Source organism: Asterias rubens, unplaced genomic scaffold (assembly GCF_902459465.1).
Source record: "Asterias rubens unplaced genomic scaffold, eAstRub1.3, whole genome shotgun sequence".
NCBI classification, from domain to species: Eukaryota; Metazoa; Echinodermata; class Asteroidea; order Forcipulatida; family Asteriidae; genus Asterias; species Asterias rubens.
Window position 1 is genome coordinate 1,005 of NW_022985797.1, and position 14,620 is coordinate 15,624.

The window sequence follows — 14,620 nt, forward strand, 5'->3', positions numbered from 1 at the left end:
TACCCGGGATTATTCCTAATATTGTACAAGGCGGTGGAAACGACCAAAAAGTCGGCACGATCCTAGGTGATGTGCCCAGTGAGGTACATCATTCATGTTCCCCGGCATATGGACATGTAGTCTAGGTTCCTAGACCATTGGTGTTGCGTGGTCACACACAACCAACGTTCCGATTATGCACGGCAAAAACTGTACACGCTTGTAATGAACAAACGCTAGCGGGCGCTCTGTTTCTCTGATTTCCTGTGCTCACCAAGGTCTAGGACATTTGCAACGACGGGTCTTAACTTTTTTATTGTTTTTCGGCAAATCTCCCCCGACTTTCCGGTGGAGCCAATCAGAGGCTGCATTGCGGTTGGCTGATGAAAAATTCATCAGTGTTGTGCATGCAGTGTAAATGCATGCAGTAATGCGTTGCATGACTTTTGCTATACTCTGCATGTGTGTGGGTATATGTTTTTATCGGAGTATAATAATGTCCAGATCAGTAGGATTTGAAACTTTGCCACATGGTGGAAATACGATAAAGAAAGGTTTGCGGTACCACCACAAACCTTTCTATGTATAATATCCAGATCCAGACTACTGCATTGCCATGATGCAGCTTGAAATGCGATCGTGGCGTTGCTCCCGACGTGCCAGGGCCCACACTGATGAAGCCTGTATTGGCTAAACAATTTATAGTTAGCACAAAATAGTATTGCTTAGCAGAAACTGGTTACCAGCCAATTTTTAATTAAATTTGAAATATAGTAAAGAAATTTTGTACAGTATTTTCTGCCAAACAGATATTAACTGGTGGGCCCTGTAGTGTTATTCACCGTGAAAGTTTTTTAATCTTGGGGGAAGGAAATCTTGAGGGATTCAAAGCGTCTTTGTGAGAATGTATTTTGAAACGTAACCGTAGCTGCAGATCTTGGAACGTAAGCGTAGCTTGACTCGGGATTGAAAGCGTACTTTTTGATATTGTAGCGTAACCTAAACGTATCTTGGAGTGTATAAGCGTAGCTGAGTAGCTGCGTAGCTTAAAACGTAACAGTATCTTTTGGAGCGTAAGCATATCTTGGAACGTAATTCGTAGCTGCGTATCTTGGAACGTAAGCGTAACTTGACATGGGATTGAAAGCGTACCTTTTGATATTATAGCGTAACTTGAAGGAACATAAGCAGATCTGTAAGCGCAGCTGAGTAGCTGTGTAGCTTGGAACGTTGACATCTTTTGGAACGTAAGCATATCTTAGACTGAAGCGTAGCATCTTGGAACATAAACGTAGCTGCGTATCTTTGAACGTAAGCATAGCTTGACTCGGGCTTGAAAGCGTACCTTTTGATATTATAGTGTAACTTGAAGGAACGTAGACCTAAGCGTATCTTGGAACGTAAACGTAGCTGCGTATCTTGGAATGTAAGCGTAGCTTGACTCGGGCTTGAAAACATACCTTTTGATATTATAGTGTAACTTGAAGGAATGTAGACCTAAGCGTATCTTTGAACGTAAACGTAGCCGAGCAGCTGCGCAGCTTGGAACGTAACCATATCATATTTTTTGGAATGTAGTCGTAACAATATCTTTTGGAACAACTCATGAGAAATTGCGAATTTTGATTGCTTGTCGGGTGGCGACTACTGCTGTTCAACTCCCAGTTATTTGAGGCGAATAGTCAGGTCATAAATTCCACTAGTTGCCCAGTTTAATCATTACCTCAAAAATAACTCTTCATTCACAGAATTAAAAAATAATACTTTGTTTGGCAAAATTATGCTTTGAGGGAATTTTGTTTTAGCATTATTTTTATTTCAACCTTTTATAAAAAATTCTCATAATATTTTTGAGCTACTCACACAATAACACTTTCAATATAACCATGGAGGTAGTTGCGATATTCCTAATGTTTTGACATCATCAAAATTATCTGAAACTCATAACAAAAAGAAATTAGGGGGCCATGAATCAAAATGGAGCATATTGGAACGTTGCGATCATAAGAAACAACGGAGTCGACACCCGCAAGCTGGGAGTTCATAGCGCCCGGGATTTAACACCTCCAACCCCCACGAGACACGGCATGGGCGGTACGTGATATTCCACAAGGCTTATTTCACGTTCCGATTGCTCCACGCCGTGGGGCCATACAAGCGTCCGTTACACGGACTCTCTGAATGCTAATCTTACGTTCGATTTTTGACCATTATTTACGATTTCAAATCGTCACGTATCCATAATCTGAATAGGTAGTCTATACTTAAAATTTCACTGTTTTCCTTTTAATAGGCCTATAATGACCACGGAATTACTCTTTGAGCAAAGATTATTAAAAATAGCGCGCCTATCACATTGACCTTTGACTCGGTCTAGTTTGAATAGTCATCTTCAACCCGTCACGTGATATGAATAATCGAGTCATTTGCATAGTCTGGCCACGCCTTCAATTTGCAAATGTCCTAGACCTTGGTGAGCACAGGACATGGGGAGATCCGGAAATCAGAGAAACAGAGCGCCCGCTAGCGTTCGTTCATTACAAGCGTGTACAGTTTTTGCCGTGCATAATCGGAACGTTGGTTGTGTGTGACCACGCAACACCAATGGTCTAGGAACCTAGACTAATGGACATGCGATTTTGTAACACATCACGTGATTGGTTCTCAACCAATGAAATTTCACAATCTATTACCATGGTATAACAAGAGCTGATCACCCTGAAGGATCAGACAAAAATTACACTGTGACCATAAAACATTCTTGTATCTCCAAGGAATATCTTAACACAAAAAATAAAAATAAAACATGACATTTTGAGTTTTGCTTGTGAGTGACTATGAACTGAAGTGATCAAATAATATTACCGGTGACTGCTGCTCCATGCTCTCTGCCACTTGCTTGGGGTTGAACTGGAATGGCGTTTTTCCTATTCCATTCTGCAGCAAAATTAAAAGTTACATTTTTGTATGTACATATTGATGGATATGTGTTGCCTGGAAAAAGGGATAAATCAAAGTGATAAAAAGTAGGATACAACGCAGTTGCAAATAAGGCCCCTCATTTACAGATCTTTCCCCTATTGTTTTTGTATATAGCCACATACAGTTAGATCAACAGGTCTGCTTCACATATTTTTAGATGTAGTTACTTGTGAGTAGACGGACCCCTTGAACCTTGAGGACGGTGGGGTTGGTGTGGCTTATGTGTAGCAAGCATAAGTGCTGCTATACTATCCACTCAAAAGCTGTATCCTCTATTCCCTCTTCTTTTCAGGAACTGATATAAATGATCCCTGTCAGAAGTCCCACTCCAGCTTAAACAGATATTACTATTCAACAGATTTGTCCATTAACATGTTTTAAATACTTAATGGAACCGATTTGCTGGGTAACAATTTATTGCAATTAATGAATTACAGAGAAAAACATGGTGTCATCACAAACCTTAAAACATCATCAAATTCTTTGTACAGCATACATTGTACAATCACCCACACACACAAACTTACTGTTAGTTGGATTAGATGATTGATGTTGTGTCTCAGGGGAGGCCACATCAGCATCGTCATCACACTCACTGGACTGGTCTGCATCATCTGTAAATTACATCACACAAATACAAAAAAAAAATTATAGAAATAAATGTTCTTTGCATTGAATTGAATGGAATTGAAACATGGATTAACAGACTTGCTAAAATTGAAATGCAGTTTTGTTGATTGAGATGCAACCAAAACTTTGATGAACCATCAATCAATAAATGCATTTTCGATCATAGTGCTGTTGCATGCAGTTTCAAAGGTGTTGCACAAAATTATAGAGGAACAAAGAAAATGCATTCTTGTTATTCTGAAAAGGAACACATTTGTCAGGGCAAACACAGATAGATAATAGCGCTGTGATTTTCTGGCTCCATTAGTCTCTGTTAAATAAAATGCAACCGAAAGATTGATACCTCCTGCTAAACCCGTCAATCCATCCTGCAATGTTAATCAATTTCAGTAGTGGAATCAGCATCGGGGGTATTAAACAACTAAATTAACCTTTTACTTAGCTTCCTTGTTATTCAGAAATTGCTTTGGTTTGGTAGAAAAGTACAGGTCGCTTAATCTAACTTGAATTGTTTGCTAATGACTGTTTTAAGTGAGATCTACATGTTCTACATAATAAAAACAAATAGTTACCTGAGTCTACATCATCAATGGAAAGATCATCCAGGGTTTTGCCCTCCTGTGATGGTAGAGTTCCCTTTTCTAAAGCAATGAACAGCTTAGAAAGTTTTGCCACTCTTAACACAGTGTCTGGCACTTGATAGTACTGACGGTGGACCCGAAGGTCATGCCCCATAAATGAAGCCAGAAGCTCCATCTGTTGTTCTGTCAGGGATAGCATCTGGGAAGCAGTTGCGATATGTTTCCGGAGTTTAGTTGACCTCAAGCATTGTGGATTGGCTGCACCAGCTAGTGAAGCATGCTTTCGAAGGCAGTCTGACCCTCTGATGTAACCCAAACTTTGGTAATTGGAACGGGCAAACATGTAGTCATTGTCTGCTACTACCCCTGCATGTTCTCTCTTCTCTAACAGCACAGTCATCTTTTCGGTCATTTCTGGAGTCAACAACACAGGCACTGTCCTTCCCCTTTTCCCCACAATTTCAACAACTTCTAGCATCTGACAAAGACCTTGCTCAACCTTGCTTAATAAACACATCCCATCTGGTTTTGCCTTGTGTTTCTTCATGAAGTCATCAACCTTCATTTTTGACACCTCCCCTTGACGGCGCCTGTTGAATATTATCAACTGGCAAAGGGTCACTTCACTGAGCAAGTTCCAAGCATCTTTGTCAAAGCTGTCATTATCACACAGCAGTCTCAGTTGCTTTGCACCAAAATCATTTAAGTACTGTGTTATCCGAACAACATCTGCATTAGTCGGGAGCACCATTGGGTTGTTTCGCTTGGCATTCCCTAATGTTCTTAAAGCATGAGTGGAAACCTGCACTTCCCAAGTGCACTCACACAATTGCTTGAAATTCACGGCCAGTGATTCTTTATCCTTGTCCCCAGTTTCCAATGCCTGTGCTTTCAAGATGATAGCACACTTTTTCAGAGTGTGACCGAGTTTCAGGGACAATGATGGCACACTGAACGTGTGTTGCTCATGGTTAAACCCAGCTACATCATGGACTGCAGCTATGATTTCCTTCATTTTTTTGGGATCAATGAAATATTCCAGTGAAGCATTAGGCTTTCCGCAAAAGCGAAGCAAATTTCTGTGACGCAACAATCAATACGCGCTGTTTTCCCCATTGTGACGCAAGAAAATTCGCTTCGCATTCGCTTTCGTGTGAAGTAGGAACCGGGCTTAAGAGTTCAGCTAAAAACAAAAATGGTTCTTCCCCAGATCACAATTCCGTCATTTATATATCATTCTCATTAAAGCCTTTTTCCAAACATACTTGCTACTTTTAAAAATATATACCTTCCCTTACCTTTGTGTGTTGATTTGTGATCAAACAGGAGGAGAAAGTGTGTAAAACTCTGCTGATGTGGTGGATTCTAATTCAGATTCGGTATCTTGCACAGTATTTAAATTTCTGATGACATTGACAACACCATATGTTTACAAAGAGTGTTGTAAACTAGAGATAGCCGGTGACCGTTAAGATCCAGGGAATGCTTCAATTTGTGCAGTTGTCGAAATACAAATAAAATACAAACAAGCACGACTGGAACCCAGAGGAAGAAAAAATATGCCATCCACTCTGCTGTCATGATCTCTACATGTTACATGTATATCTGGTGGTGATCATCAATCTGTGAATTGAAGTATGAAATATGTGTGACAATTATCGAATTATCAATGTTTTGAAATTTATAATGGCCTAGAAAGGGCAAGGGGGAAGAATGTCTTATCCTGAAACCTTAGCAGTGCTCAGAAAATATTTAAAGCTTAGTAACATTAACAAAATGGATAGTTTATGCCTTCTGATTGGCTAAACAGAGTCCTACATGATGATCTAACATTAGGCCTATATCATGACCTAAAACTAAAAGACTCATAAAATAGGCCTATTTATAAATATAAGTTTGCACCCTCGCGTTAATTTATAAATTAAAGTGTGAATTACTTTTCTAACGACAAGGTTTGGAATACACAATTACTAAAATTTTTAATTTAACTTGAATAACACAATTAGTATCATATTCTTAAGGCATGCTAGGCTAGCATGAGCTTACTTTATAATATTTTAATTAGAATAAAAGTTGGAAAAGTTCATCAGATTCAGACTTCATCCAGAGAGAAAGCCATAAATAATAACAAAAACAATCACATACCTTGTTATGGCCTACATAAATGATCTCATAAAAGTATAAAATGTGAGAAAAGCTACTAAAATGAACAAAAATATGACTGCAATTGCTAGTTTTCTAATGTTACTACTGAGTCTTTGCTCAACATGCTGTGACAGTGCGAGATCTGCCATGTTTGATGAAGACCGATCATGCTGCAGAAACACGGTCTGGAAAGTCACTGATTATGCACTATGTTCAGAGCCATTTTCAGAATAATAATGTTATATGAAGCCTAAAAATAATACTATCATAATCAGACTGTTAAAACTGTAAACTTACGTGATTTAACTCGAAATCCACATTCATCTAAAATAAATCTTGTGTCGTAAAAATACTGAACGTGCCTCTCTGCAGAACAGTCCTCAATGTTAACGCATGGAGGAAGGAAGACGCAAGCAACATGGTAACTTTGTTTCTGACAACCATACGTAGTGTGGCGAAAACTGCCTTGCGTTGTAGAATTAATTATAGAGTTGTTGAGACAACCTAAATGCTATCTCTTTATTTATAATGTCTTGCTAATTCACCATTATTTTAAGTTTAACTTCAGCTAAATTAAGTGTTCACACATTTAGTTGTGCGTATGGACTGTGCGTTCGCGTGCGCTTTACGCGCACGCTTACAAACTGCTAGCGCGCACGCTACCAAAATGTGTTTACATTGTCTTCTTCACGCTTATAAATTAACCAATCAGTTCTCTGGCTTAGGCAAGCTGCGAAAACCAACCAGAGGGGGCTCAGTCGCTTCCAGACTAGAGATCGCCACTCAAGACCTCAAGACCATTCAAGAACACACACACCCACGCAAACGATGCTACTCACTTTATTGGCGAATCTCATTAGATAATTACTACAACACGAGCAGCCACGCTACCATGTATACGACTACGTGCGAATGATGAACCAGCGAACTGGTTGATTGCAGATTACCTTAAGTTAATACCAGTTAAATCAAGAGAGGGCGCTATGTACATTTTGTGATTGAACATGTATGATTAAATAAAATACACACTGTTTAGTTCCTTGCGGTTAATGTCAACCCTCTGTTTGAAACAGTTGATTTATTTCGATGTGCCCCATCCGAAGAGTTTAAGGACAATCCCCCAATATTATGTTTCATCCTTCCCCTGTGGCTTCTTCAGATTCCAGAGTGGCGGCTTGGTTAAATTCATAAGAACCATACCCCACTCCGGAATCGTTACATTTTGGTGGCAGCGGTGGGATCTCAAAACTGGTGCTGGTGAATTAAAGAACTTCGAATCAAGAAAAGAGAATTAAAGAGTTTAAAAGTGACGAAAAGAGAAATTTATAAAGATGGAAAGTCCAGTACAACAAGAGATCCAGAACGAATCCTTTTTAGGTGAAGTTTCAGGGGAAGATGAAAGTAATATTTCCACGGCAAGTTCTAGTGATGAAATAAAGATTACAGAGAGCGGTGATTCAAGATTATCAGAGTCAAACTTCAAGTGATAATTCTCCGGAAAAGAAATTAATTAAACAGAGACAAGCAGTTCTAGACAAAATGAAGGCAGAATGTGAAACCCTTCAGAGAGAGTTGGATGGCGCCAACGAAGAAAGAGAACAAGTAAAAGAATACAAAGCACAGTGTAACAAGGCTCAAACAGAAAAGCAAGGAAATAGAGTTTGTGATGCAAAGATAAAGATAAAGCCTACAAGCTATGATGGATCCAGTTGTTGGAACGACTATGCTGTTCAATTTGAAATGCTTTCTGAAATGAATGGCTGGGGTGATGAAGTAAAGGCTATGTATCTCGCAGCCAATTTAAGAGGTTCAGCGCAGGGTGTTTTGGGTGACTTGGATGATGACAGCCGTCATGATTACACAGCTTTGGTAACCGCCTTGAATAATAGATTCGGCTCAGATAATCAGAAAGAATTATTTCGAGTGCAGTTAAAGAACAGACAGCGAAAGAGGGAAGAAACATTGCCTGAGTTGGCTCAAGCAATTAGACGACTCACACGGCTTGCGTACCCATCAGCTACGTACGTTTTACAAGAAACTTTGTCTCAAGAGCATTTTATCAACGCTCTGCCTGATGGTGAGATAAGATGGCGAGTATTCCAATCTAAACCAGGGACTCTGGCTGATGCTGTCCGCATAGCAGTAGAGCTAGAGGCTTTCCAGGCGGCTGATCGCCAGCGTGGAGTAACTCGGAAAATGGCAAGAGTTATCGTACCAGAACAAGACAAAGAATCGGAGCAAAGTAAAGAAATGAAAGACATACAAGGCAAGATTCTCTCAAGCGTCAGAAAAAGAAATTCCAGAGCACTTGACCGAATTGTTCAAGATCAGTGGTGAAAGACTAAATCCAAGTCAAAAGATGCAATTATCAAGAGTCTTGACGACGTTTCAAGATGTTTTCGCAAAAGACTCAAGTGATCTGGGAAAGACTTCAATTGTCAAGCACGAGATAAGTACTGGTGAGGCACGTCCGATCAGACAACCATCCAGGAGACTCCCAATACATCAAAGATGTAGCCAAAGAAGAAATCGACAAGATGTTAAAGCGAGGGGTGATCGAACCATCGTCAAGCCCCTGGGCTTCGCCCATCGTTTTAGTCAAGAAAAAGGATGGATCAACAAGATTTTGTGTGGACTACCGAAAACTAAATGCCTCAACCATCAAAGACTCTTATCCTTTACCAAGAATCGACGACTCACTGGACACACTATCCGGGTCTCAGTGGTTCTCAACGCTGGATTTGGCAAGTGGGTACTGGCAAGTGGAGATGGCACAGAAAGATAAGGAGAAAACTGCTTTCATTACCAAAGTCAAGGTGATGCCCTTTGGTTTATGTAATGCGCCCGCAACCTTTGAACGCCTGATGGAACGAGTGCTCTCCGGACTTCAATGGCAGACCTGCTTACTCTACATTGATGACGTCATCGTTTATGGAAATCATTTTCAAGCAGCCCTTCAAAGATTACAAGAAGTACTGACGCGACTGAGGACAGCTGGCCTTAAGTTGAGTCCAAAGAAGTGTCATCTCTTTCAGGAGAGAGTGACATTTTTGGGACATGTCGTCTCAAGTCAAGGTATACAGACAGATGCGGTCAAGACAGAGGCAGTTGATAAATGGCCCACCCCCAGAACAGTGACTGAAGTTCGGAGCTTTCTAGGACTTTGCTCATATTACAGACGATTCGTCAGAAATTTTGCTGAAATTGCAAGACCTCTGCACCGCCTAACAGAGAAGACACAAATTAATTTTGTGTGGACAAAGGAGTGTGAAGATGCATTTCAACGACTCAAGAGGGATCTGACAACCACTCCAATACTGGTGGACCCTTCACGTGACGAAACCTTCATCTTAGACACAGATGCAAGTAATCAAGGAGTAGGGGCAGTGTTATCACAAGTTCAAGATGGAAATGAGAAAGTCATCGCATTCTACAGCAGATCTTTGGCTAAAGCAGAGAGACAATATTGTGTAACAAGAAAGGAATTACTCGCAGTGGTTGCGTCCACCAAACATTTTCATCACTACTTGTATGGCAGGAAATTTCTCATCCGGACAGATCACGGAGCAATTCGGTGGCTAATGAATTTCAAGAACCCGGAAGGACAGATGGCAAGATGGTTGGAACTTATGAGCGCCTATGATTTCGATATCCAACATCGTCCTGGTAAGCAGCATGGGAACGCTGACGGTCTGTCAAGAAAACCTTGTGCCAATGAATGCAAACAGTGTGACAAGACGGAGAAATACAGCACAGCAAAAGAAATAAAGTACAGCATGAGAAAGCCCCGACATCATAAAACAACAAGTGAAAGTACAAGACCAATTGTTGATGGCGCTTGTGTAGAGATTGCTGATCAACCATTTTGTGGAATCGTCACAACAAGTGCTCCAGAGCAAGCAAGTGAAAGAAACAACGACGAGGAACAGTTTATAACGGAAGAAGAACTTAAAGACGCACAAAGAAAAGACAAGAGTGTATACAAGATACTCCAATGGAAGGAAACTTCAGCCGAGCGACCACGGTGGGCTGATGTTTCACCTGAAAGTGCAGAAGTAAAGAGCTACTGGGCACAATGGGAAAGATTGCACATTCGGGACGGCGTCCTATGCCGACGATGGGAAACCGTGACTGGCGATATCATCAAGTGGCAGATTGTTCTTCCAAAGAGTTTGAGGAAGACTCTTGTAACAAAACTACATAGCGACAAAACATGTGGTCATCTTGGACAAAACAAGACAAGGGGCAGAGTCAGAAGCAGGTATTACTTGAACAGATGGCAACGAGATGTGAATCTCATCGTCTCAACATGCGACAAGTGTGCATCAAGAAAGTCTCCAAACAAGACCCGCCGAGGCCCGATGAAAACCTATAACGTAGGAGTACCCATGGAAAGAGTTGCCATGGATGTGTTGGGTCCACTACCCCAGACTGATCGAGACAACCGATATATTTTGGTTATAGGTGACTACTTCACAAAGTGGACCGAGGCCTATGCAATACCGAATCAAGAAGCCGCTACCATAGCGACGGTTTTTTGTTGAACAGTTCGTCTGCAGATATGGCGTCCCAATGCAGCTACATACAGACCAAGGGAGAAACTTTGAGTCTCACCTTTTCAAAGAAATATGCAATTTACTTGCCATTGATAAAACAAGAACATCGGCACTGCATCCTCAATCGGACGGGATGATAGAGAGGGCAAATAGAACTATAGAAGGGATTTTAGCCATGTTCGTAGACAAGATCAGAGAGACTGGGATATCTATTTGCCATATGTCATGATGGCTTATAGATCTGCTGATCACGAAACAACCGGCTACACACCCAATGAGATGATGATGGGAAGAGAGGCAACCTTGCCGGTCGATTTACTAATGGAGAGACCGAAAGATGACCAGCAAGAAAATCAAGTTGAATATGTCGCTCGTCGCCAGGAATGTATGGAGCAAGTCCATCAATACGCACGAGAACACCTTCAAATTGCAAGTGACAGACATAAACGCAACTATGACCACAAAGCAGACCATGGGGGATACAGCAAAGGAGACATAGTATGGCTGTACAACCCAAAACGAAAACGAGGTCATTGCCCCAAGTTCCAATTACCGTGGGATGGACCATATGTGGTAACAACGTGTATGAGTGACGTCACCTACCGAATTCAGAAGGGGGCAAAGGGGAAGCCAAGAATTGTACACTACAACAGACTGAAACCTTACACTGGAGAGAATGCGCCAACGTGGTATCAAGACACGGCAAGGGCACGAACTCCAGCAACGGGGATGGAGATGAAAATGGTACAGAACGACGGCAAGATACTCGTGACAATCGACATCAAGATAAAGAAACCTTGGAGATGACGGAAAAGACTGATGAACAGTGAAAGTCTAAGTCAAGACAGAGAAACCACTGAGACGACGGCGAAGACTAATAAAGAGAAGCCTTGCCAGCAGAGAAACCAGTTGGACAACCTCGAGAAAGATGAGGGACTGGAACAAGACAATTGCGAGGCGCGTCGCAGTCACAGAGAGAGGCGGCCACCGGCGAGATACAGAGACAGATGGTAAAACACGCGGATAACAAGCCGGAAGGAAGAGAATAATCAATGAGTTATTGCAAGAGAAAGGGGGGTTACTAAGTTAAAAGTGGAAAAGCATTGAAAGAGATGTCAAGACTCCAACGAGTTATTGGATGAAGAAACACATATTTTGGGAAAGATATTGGTCCCTGGCAGGAACAAGTTTTCAAAGCCTGAGAGAAAGTGTCGCAGTCATCAATATACGTAATGAACCTTTGGGTTAAGCTGGACGTGGTGAAACTACTCGTGCTTGCTAGGTGCAATGCACGCAAGGAGTGAGTGGAAGTTATATGGAGGGCGCCCCCATACGTTATTTTGCGGAGAGACCGCAATGAAGAGTCCAGCATAGCTGGGTTGCATTGTGAAATTTATACAGAAAACAGATAGAACTTGAAAAGTGAAGACAAACGAGGTAAAAGAAGTACTCATTTAAGGATCATCTTCCAAAAAGACTTAAATAAGAGGAAAGAGACATCGCAGTTGATACATCCATGAAGAAAATGGACGTTTGCATCACTATTGGCTTATTAAAGAAATTAGTTATTGCCCTAAAAATACAGAAAAAAAGAAAGAAAAAAAAAGCTACTCTTAAAGGAGTCGAGTTAAATTGAGAACATTGATGCGAGAGCTATTAAAGCTATGGAAGCCCGGCAGACGAGAAAGCGCACCAAATTAGTGACGTCACGAAAAATTGGCGGCAAGTATGAAGGAGAAGATTTTCAGGGTGCGCGCAGCTAGAGATCATCCGATGTGATGCGCATGAGAGATATGTAACAAATTGTGTAGCGCATGACAGTTGCAAGTTACACATTATCGATACATCGTAGAAAACAGTCAGCTAACGAGTATAGACCTAGAAGAAAGATGGAAAAACGCCGGGAGGGACAGGGATCTGGCTGTGAAGAGCGAAAGGAGAAGGCTGGTTGTCCCCAATGCACGAAAGTATTCAAGCAATTCAGTTTTAGCAACAGCACATGATGCGGGAGCATAAAGTCCACCCGAAAGACTGCAGAACAAGAATCAAGACGAAAAAGATGAAAGACAATAAAGGGACCAAGGTGGTGATGACAGAGAAGAAAGCAGACAAGATGAAGAAGGCAAACAACAAGGAAGACCGGATGTCAAAGGCGAAAGGGAAAAAGAAAACAAGAAGAAGCTGCGAGAAATTCTGGAGATGATGACACCATCCGTCATAGCACTACCTCCCCTGTCTCCGTTCTCGAGAACGCCATCACCACAGGTCGCCTCACCACAACCGGACCCTCATTCCCCGCCAGCTGCTATCACGGTACCATCTCCCTTGATTCCCCATGCTCCAAAGACTCCGGATCGAGAACTATTTCCGGAGCTCAAGACATCTCAAGACACAGCCACAGCCCATTCGCCGCCGACGACCCCACCGATGAGCCCGACGCTCCCGAAGAAGAGGGATCAAAATACACAGAATGGTTCCAACATCAGCCCCCACCGTCACAGCCCCGGTGCCCCGCGTCCGTCGTTACCCCGGGCCCACAGGAGGCACAGTCACAGCTACGCACTGGCTCGCCACGGTCAATCGCGGCGCAGAAGTTGAGATGGCGAGGGTAGCTGCACGGAATCTTCGGAAGGTCAGGCACAATGAGCTGCACCAGCTTGACCACGGGGTGATCTTCCGGCAGGTGGTGGAGTCAGCCCATTTTCCAGATGGGAAGATTTACTCGGTGCGGTTCAACGAATACCTCCTCCCGGCCAACGCAGCCTTCGGCAGGCCCCAATGGCAAGTGGGATATGCCCGCAGTTCGAGTGCACCTACGCCGGCCACCACAACGGAATCCACACACGAACAATGAACATTTTCTGAGTTTGATCACCGTTTTTATTTTGTCAGCCTGCCATTTCATTCCAAACAACTAACCTAGCCTATGTGAAGGTAGATTTATTGTTCTTTTCGGTGAGTTTTTTTTTTTTGTGCCTAAAATCAAGGCTACGTTAACATTTGTTGCAAATACTAAACTAGTGTTAGTGTTAACGTAACGATAAAAAAAAAAAATAATATTGTGTTTAGTGTGTTTCGTTCAGACCCACACACTAACGCTACACGTATGAAATATTTAGCAACACTATTACGATTTGTACCCGAAAATGCATCCTTCATTGAGTTAGGATTTGGAATGGTAACGATGGTTTGAAATAAGTAGCTTTCTTAATTTAATCGTCTCCTTGTCAAACACTATTTTAGCATTGAGTCATATGGAATAGAACAGACGAGATTTGTAATTATGACATTTGAACCGCCGCGCTTTTGAGCTAGCTAGTATTATGACTGACCTTGTTGAATTTTGCAGAATTGAGCTCTTTGTTTGTTCGGAGCTAAAACTTCAGTGACCCAGTTCCATGGTGTACGCGCAACTGCGCGTATAATTATAGATGCTACATTATGATTATACAGCGATATACACAGGGAGCCAGTGAAACAATAAAAGATGGCTGCCCCCATTGGTGATGTGTTTTGGGACTTCGTAGCATCAAAGCTTTTTGTTATTGTGTAGATTTGTCCTCAGAGAGGTAAATTCATTTTTTATTACAGTTTGGTAAAATGTTGTGAGGATAAGACTTAAATAAAATAATCTGACTGTACTGATGGGGTGATTGATAAAAACTAGGAACTGGAACGACGGCATGCTAAGTGCTACGCTGTGCTAGTGGTAGTGCTAGTGATATATATACTGCTCCTGGCTAGTTC

General features: G+C 41.8%; 2 protein-coding genes across 2 annotated transcripts; one reads left to right on the plus strand and one right to left on the minus strand.

The window, feature by feature from the left end:
- Positions 1–3,488: 3,488 nt before the first annotated feature.
- LOC117306705 lies at positions 3,489–5,226 on the minus strand (the record flags this gene model as incomplete). Its single annotated transcript, XM_033791185.1, is given in 2 exon segments — positions 3,489–3,575; positions 4,164–5,226. Coding segments are annotated over 2 exon segments (1,111 nt in total), but the record flags the coding sequence as incomplete, so codon positions are not given.
- Positions 5,227–11,692: 6,466 nt separating this feature from the next.
- LOC117306704 (neurofilament medium polypeptide-like) lies at positions 11,693–13,471 on the plus strand. The gene is made up of 2 exons (XM_033791184.1): positions 11,693–11,883; positions 12,949–13,471. The coding sequence occupies exons 1-2, from the start codon at positions 11,693–11,695 to the stop codon at positions 13,469–13,471; spliced, it is 714 nt and encodes a 237-aa protein (XP_033647075.1).
- Positions 13,472–14,620: the final 1,149 nt, after the last annotated feature.

Coding starts and splice junctions, on each gene's coding strand:
- LOC117306704 (XM_033791184.1), top strand. CDS start 11,693: ATGAACAGTGAAAGTCTAAGTCAAGACAGAGAAACCACTGAGACGACG. Junction 11,884..12,948: donor GCGAGATACAGAGACAGATG/GTAAAACACGCG, acceptor AAGACAATAAAG/GGACCAAGGTGGTGATGACA.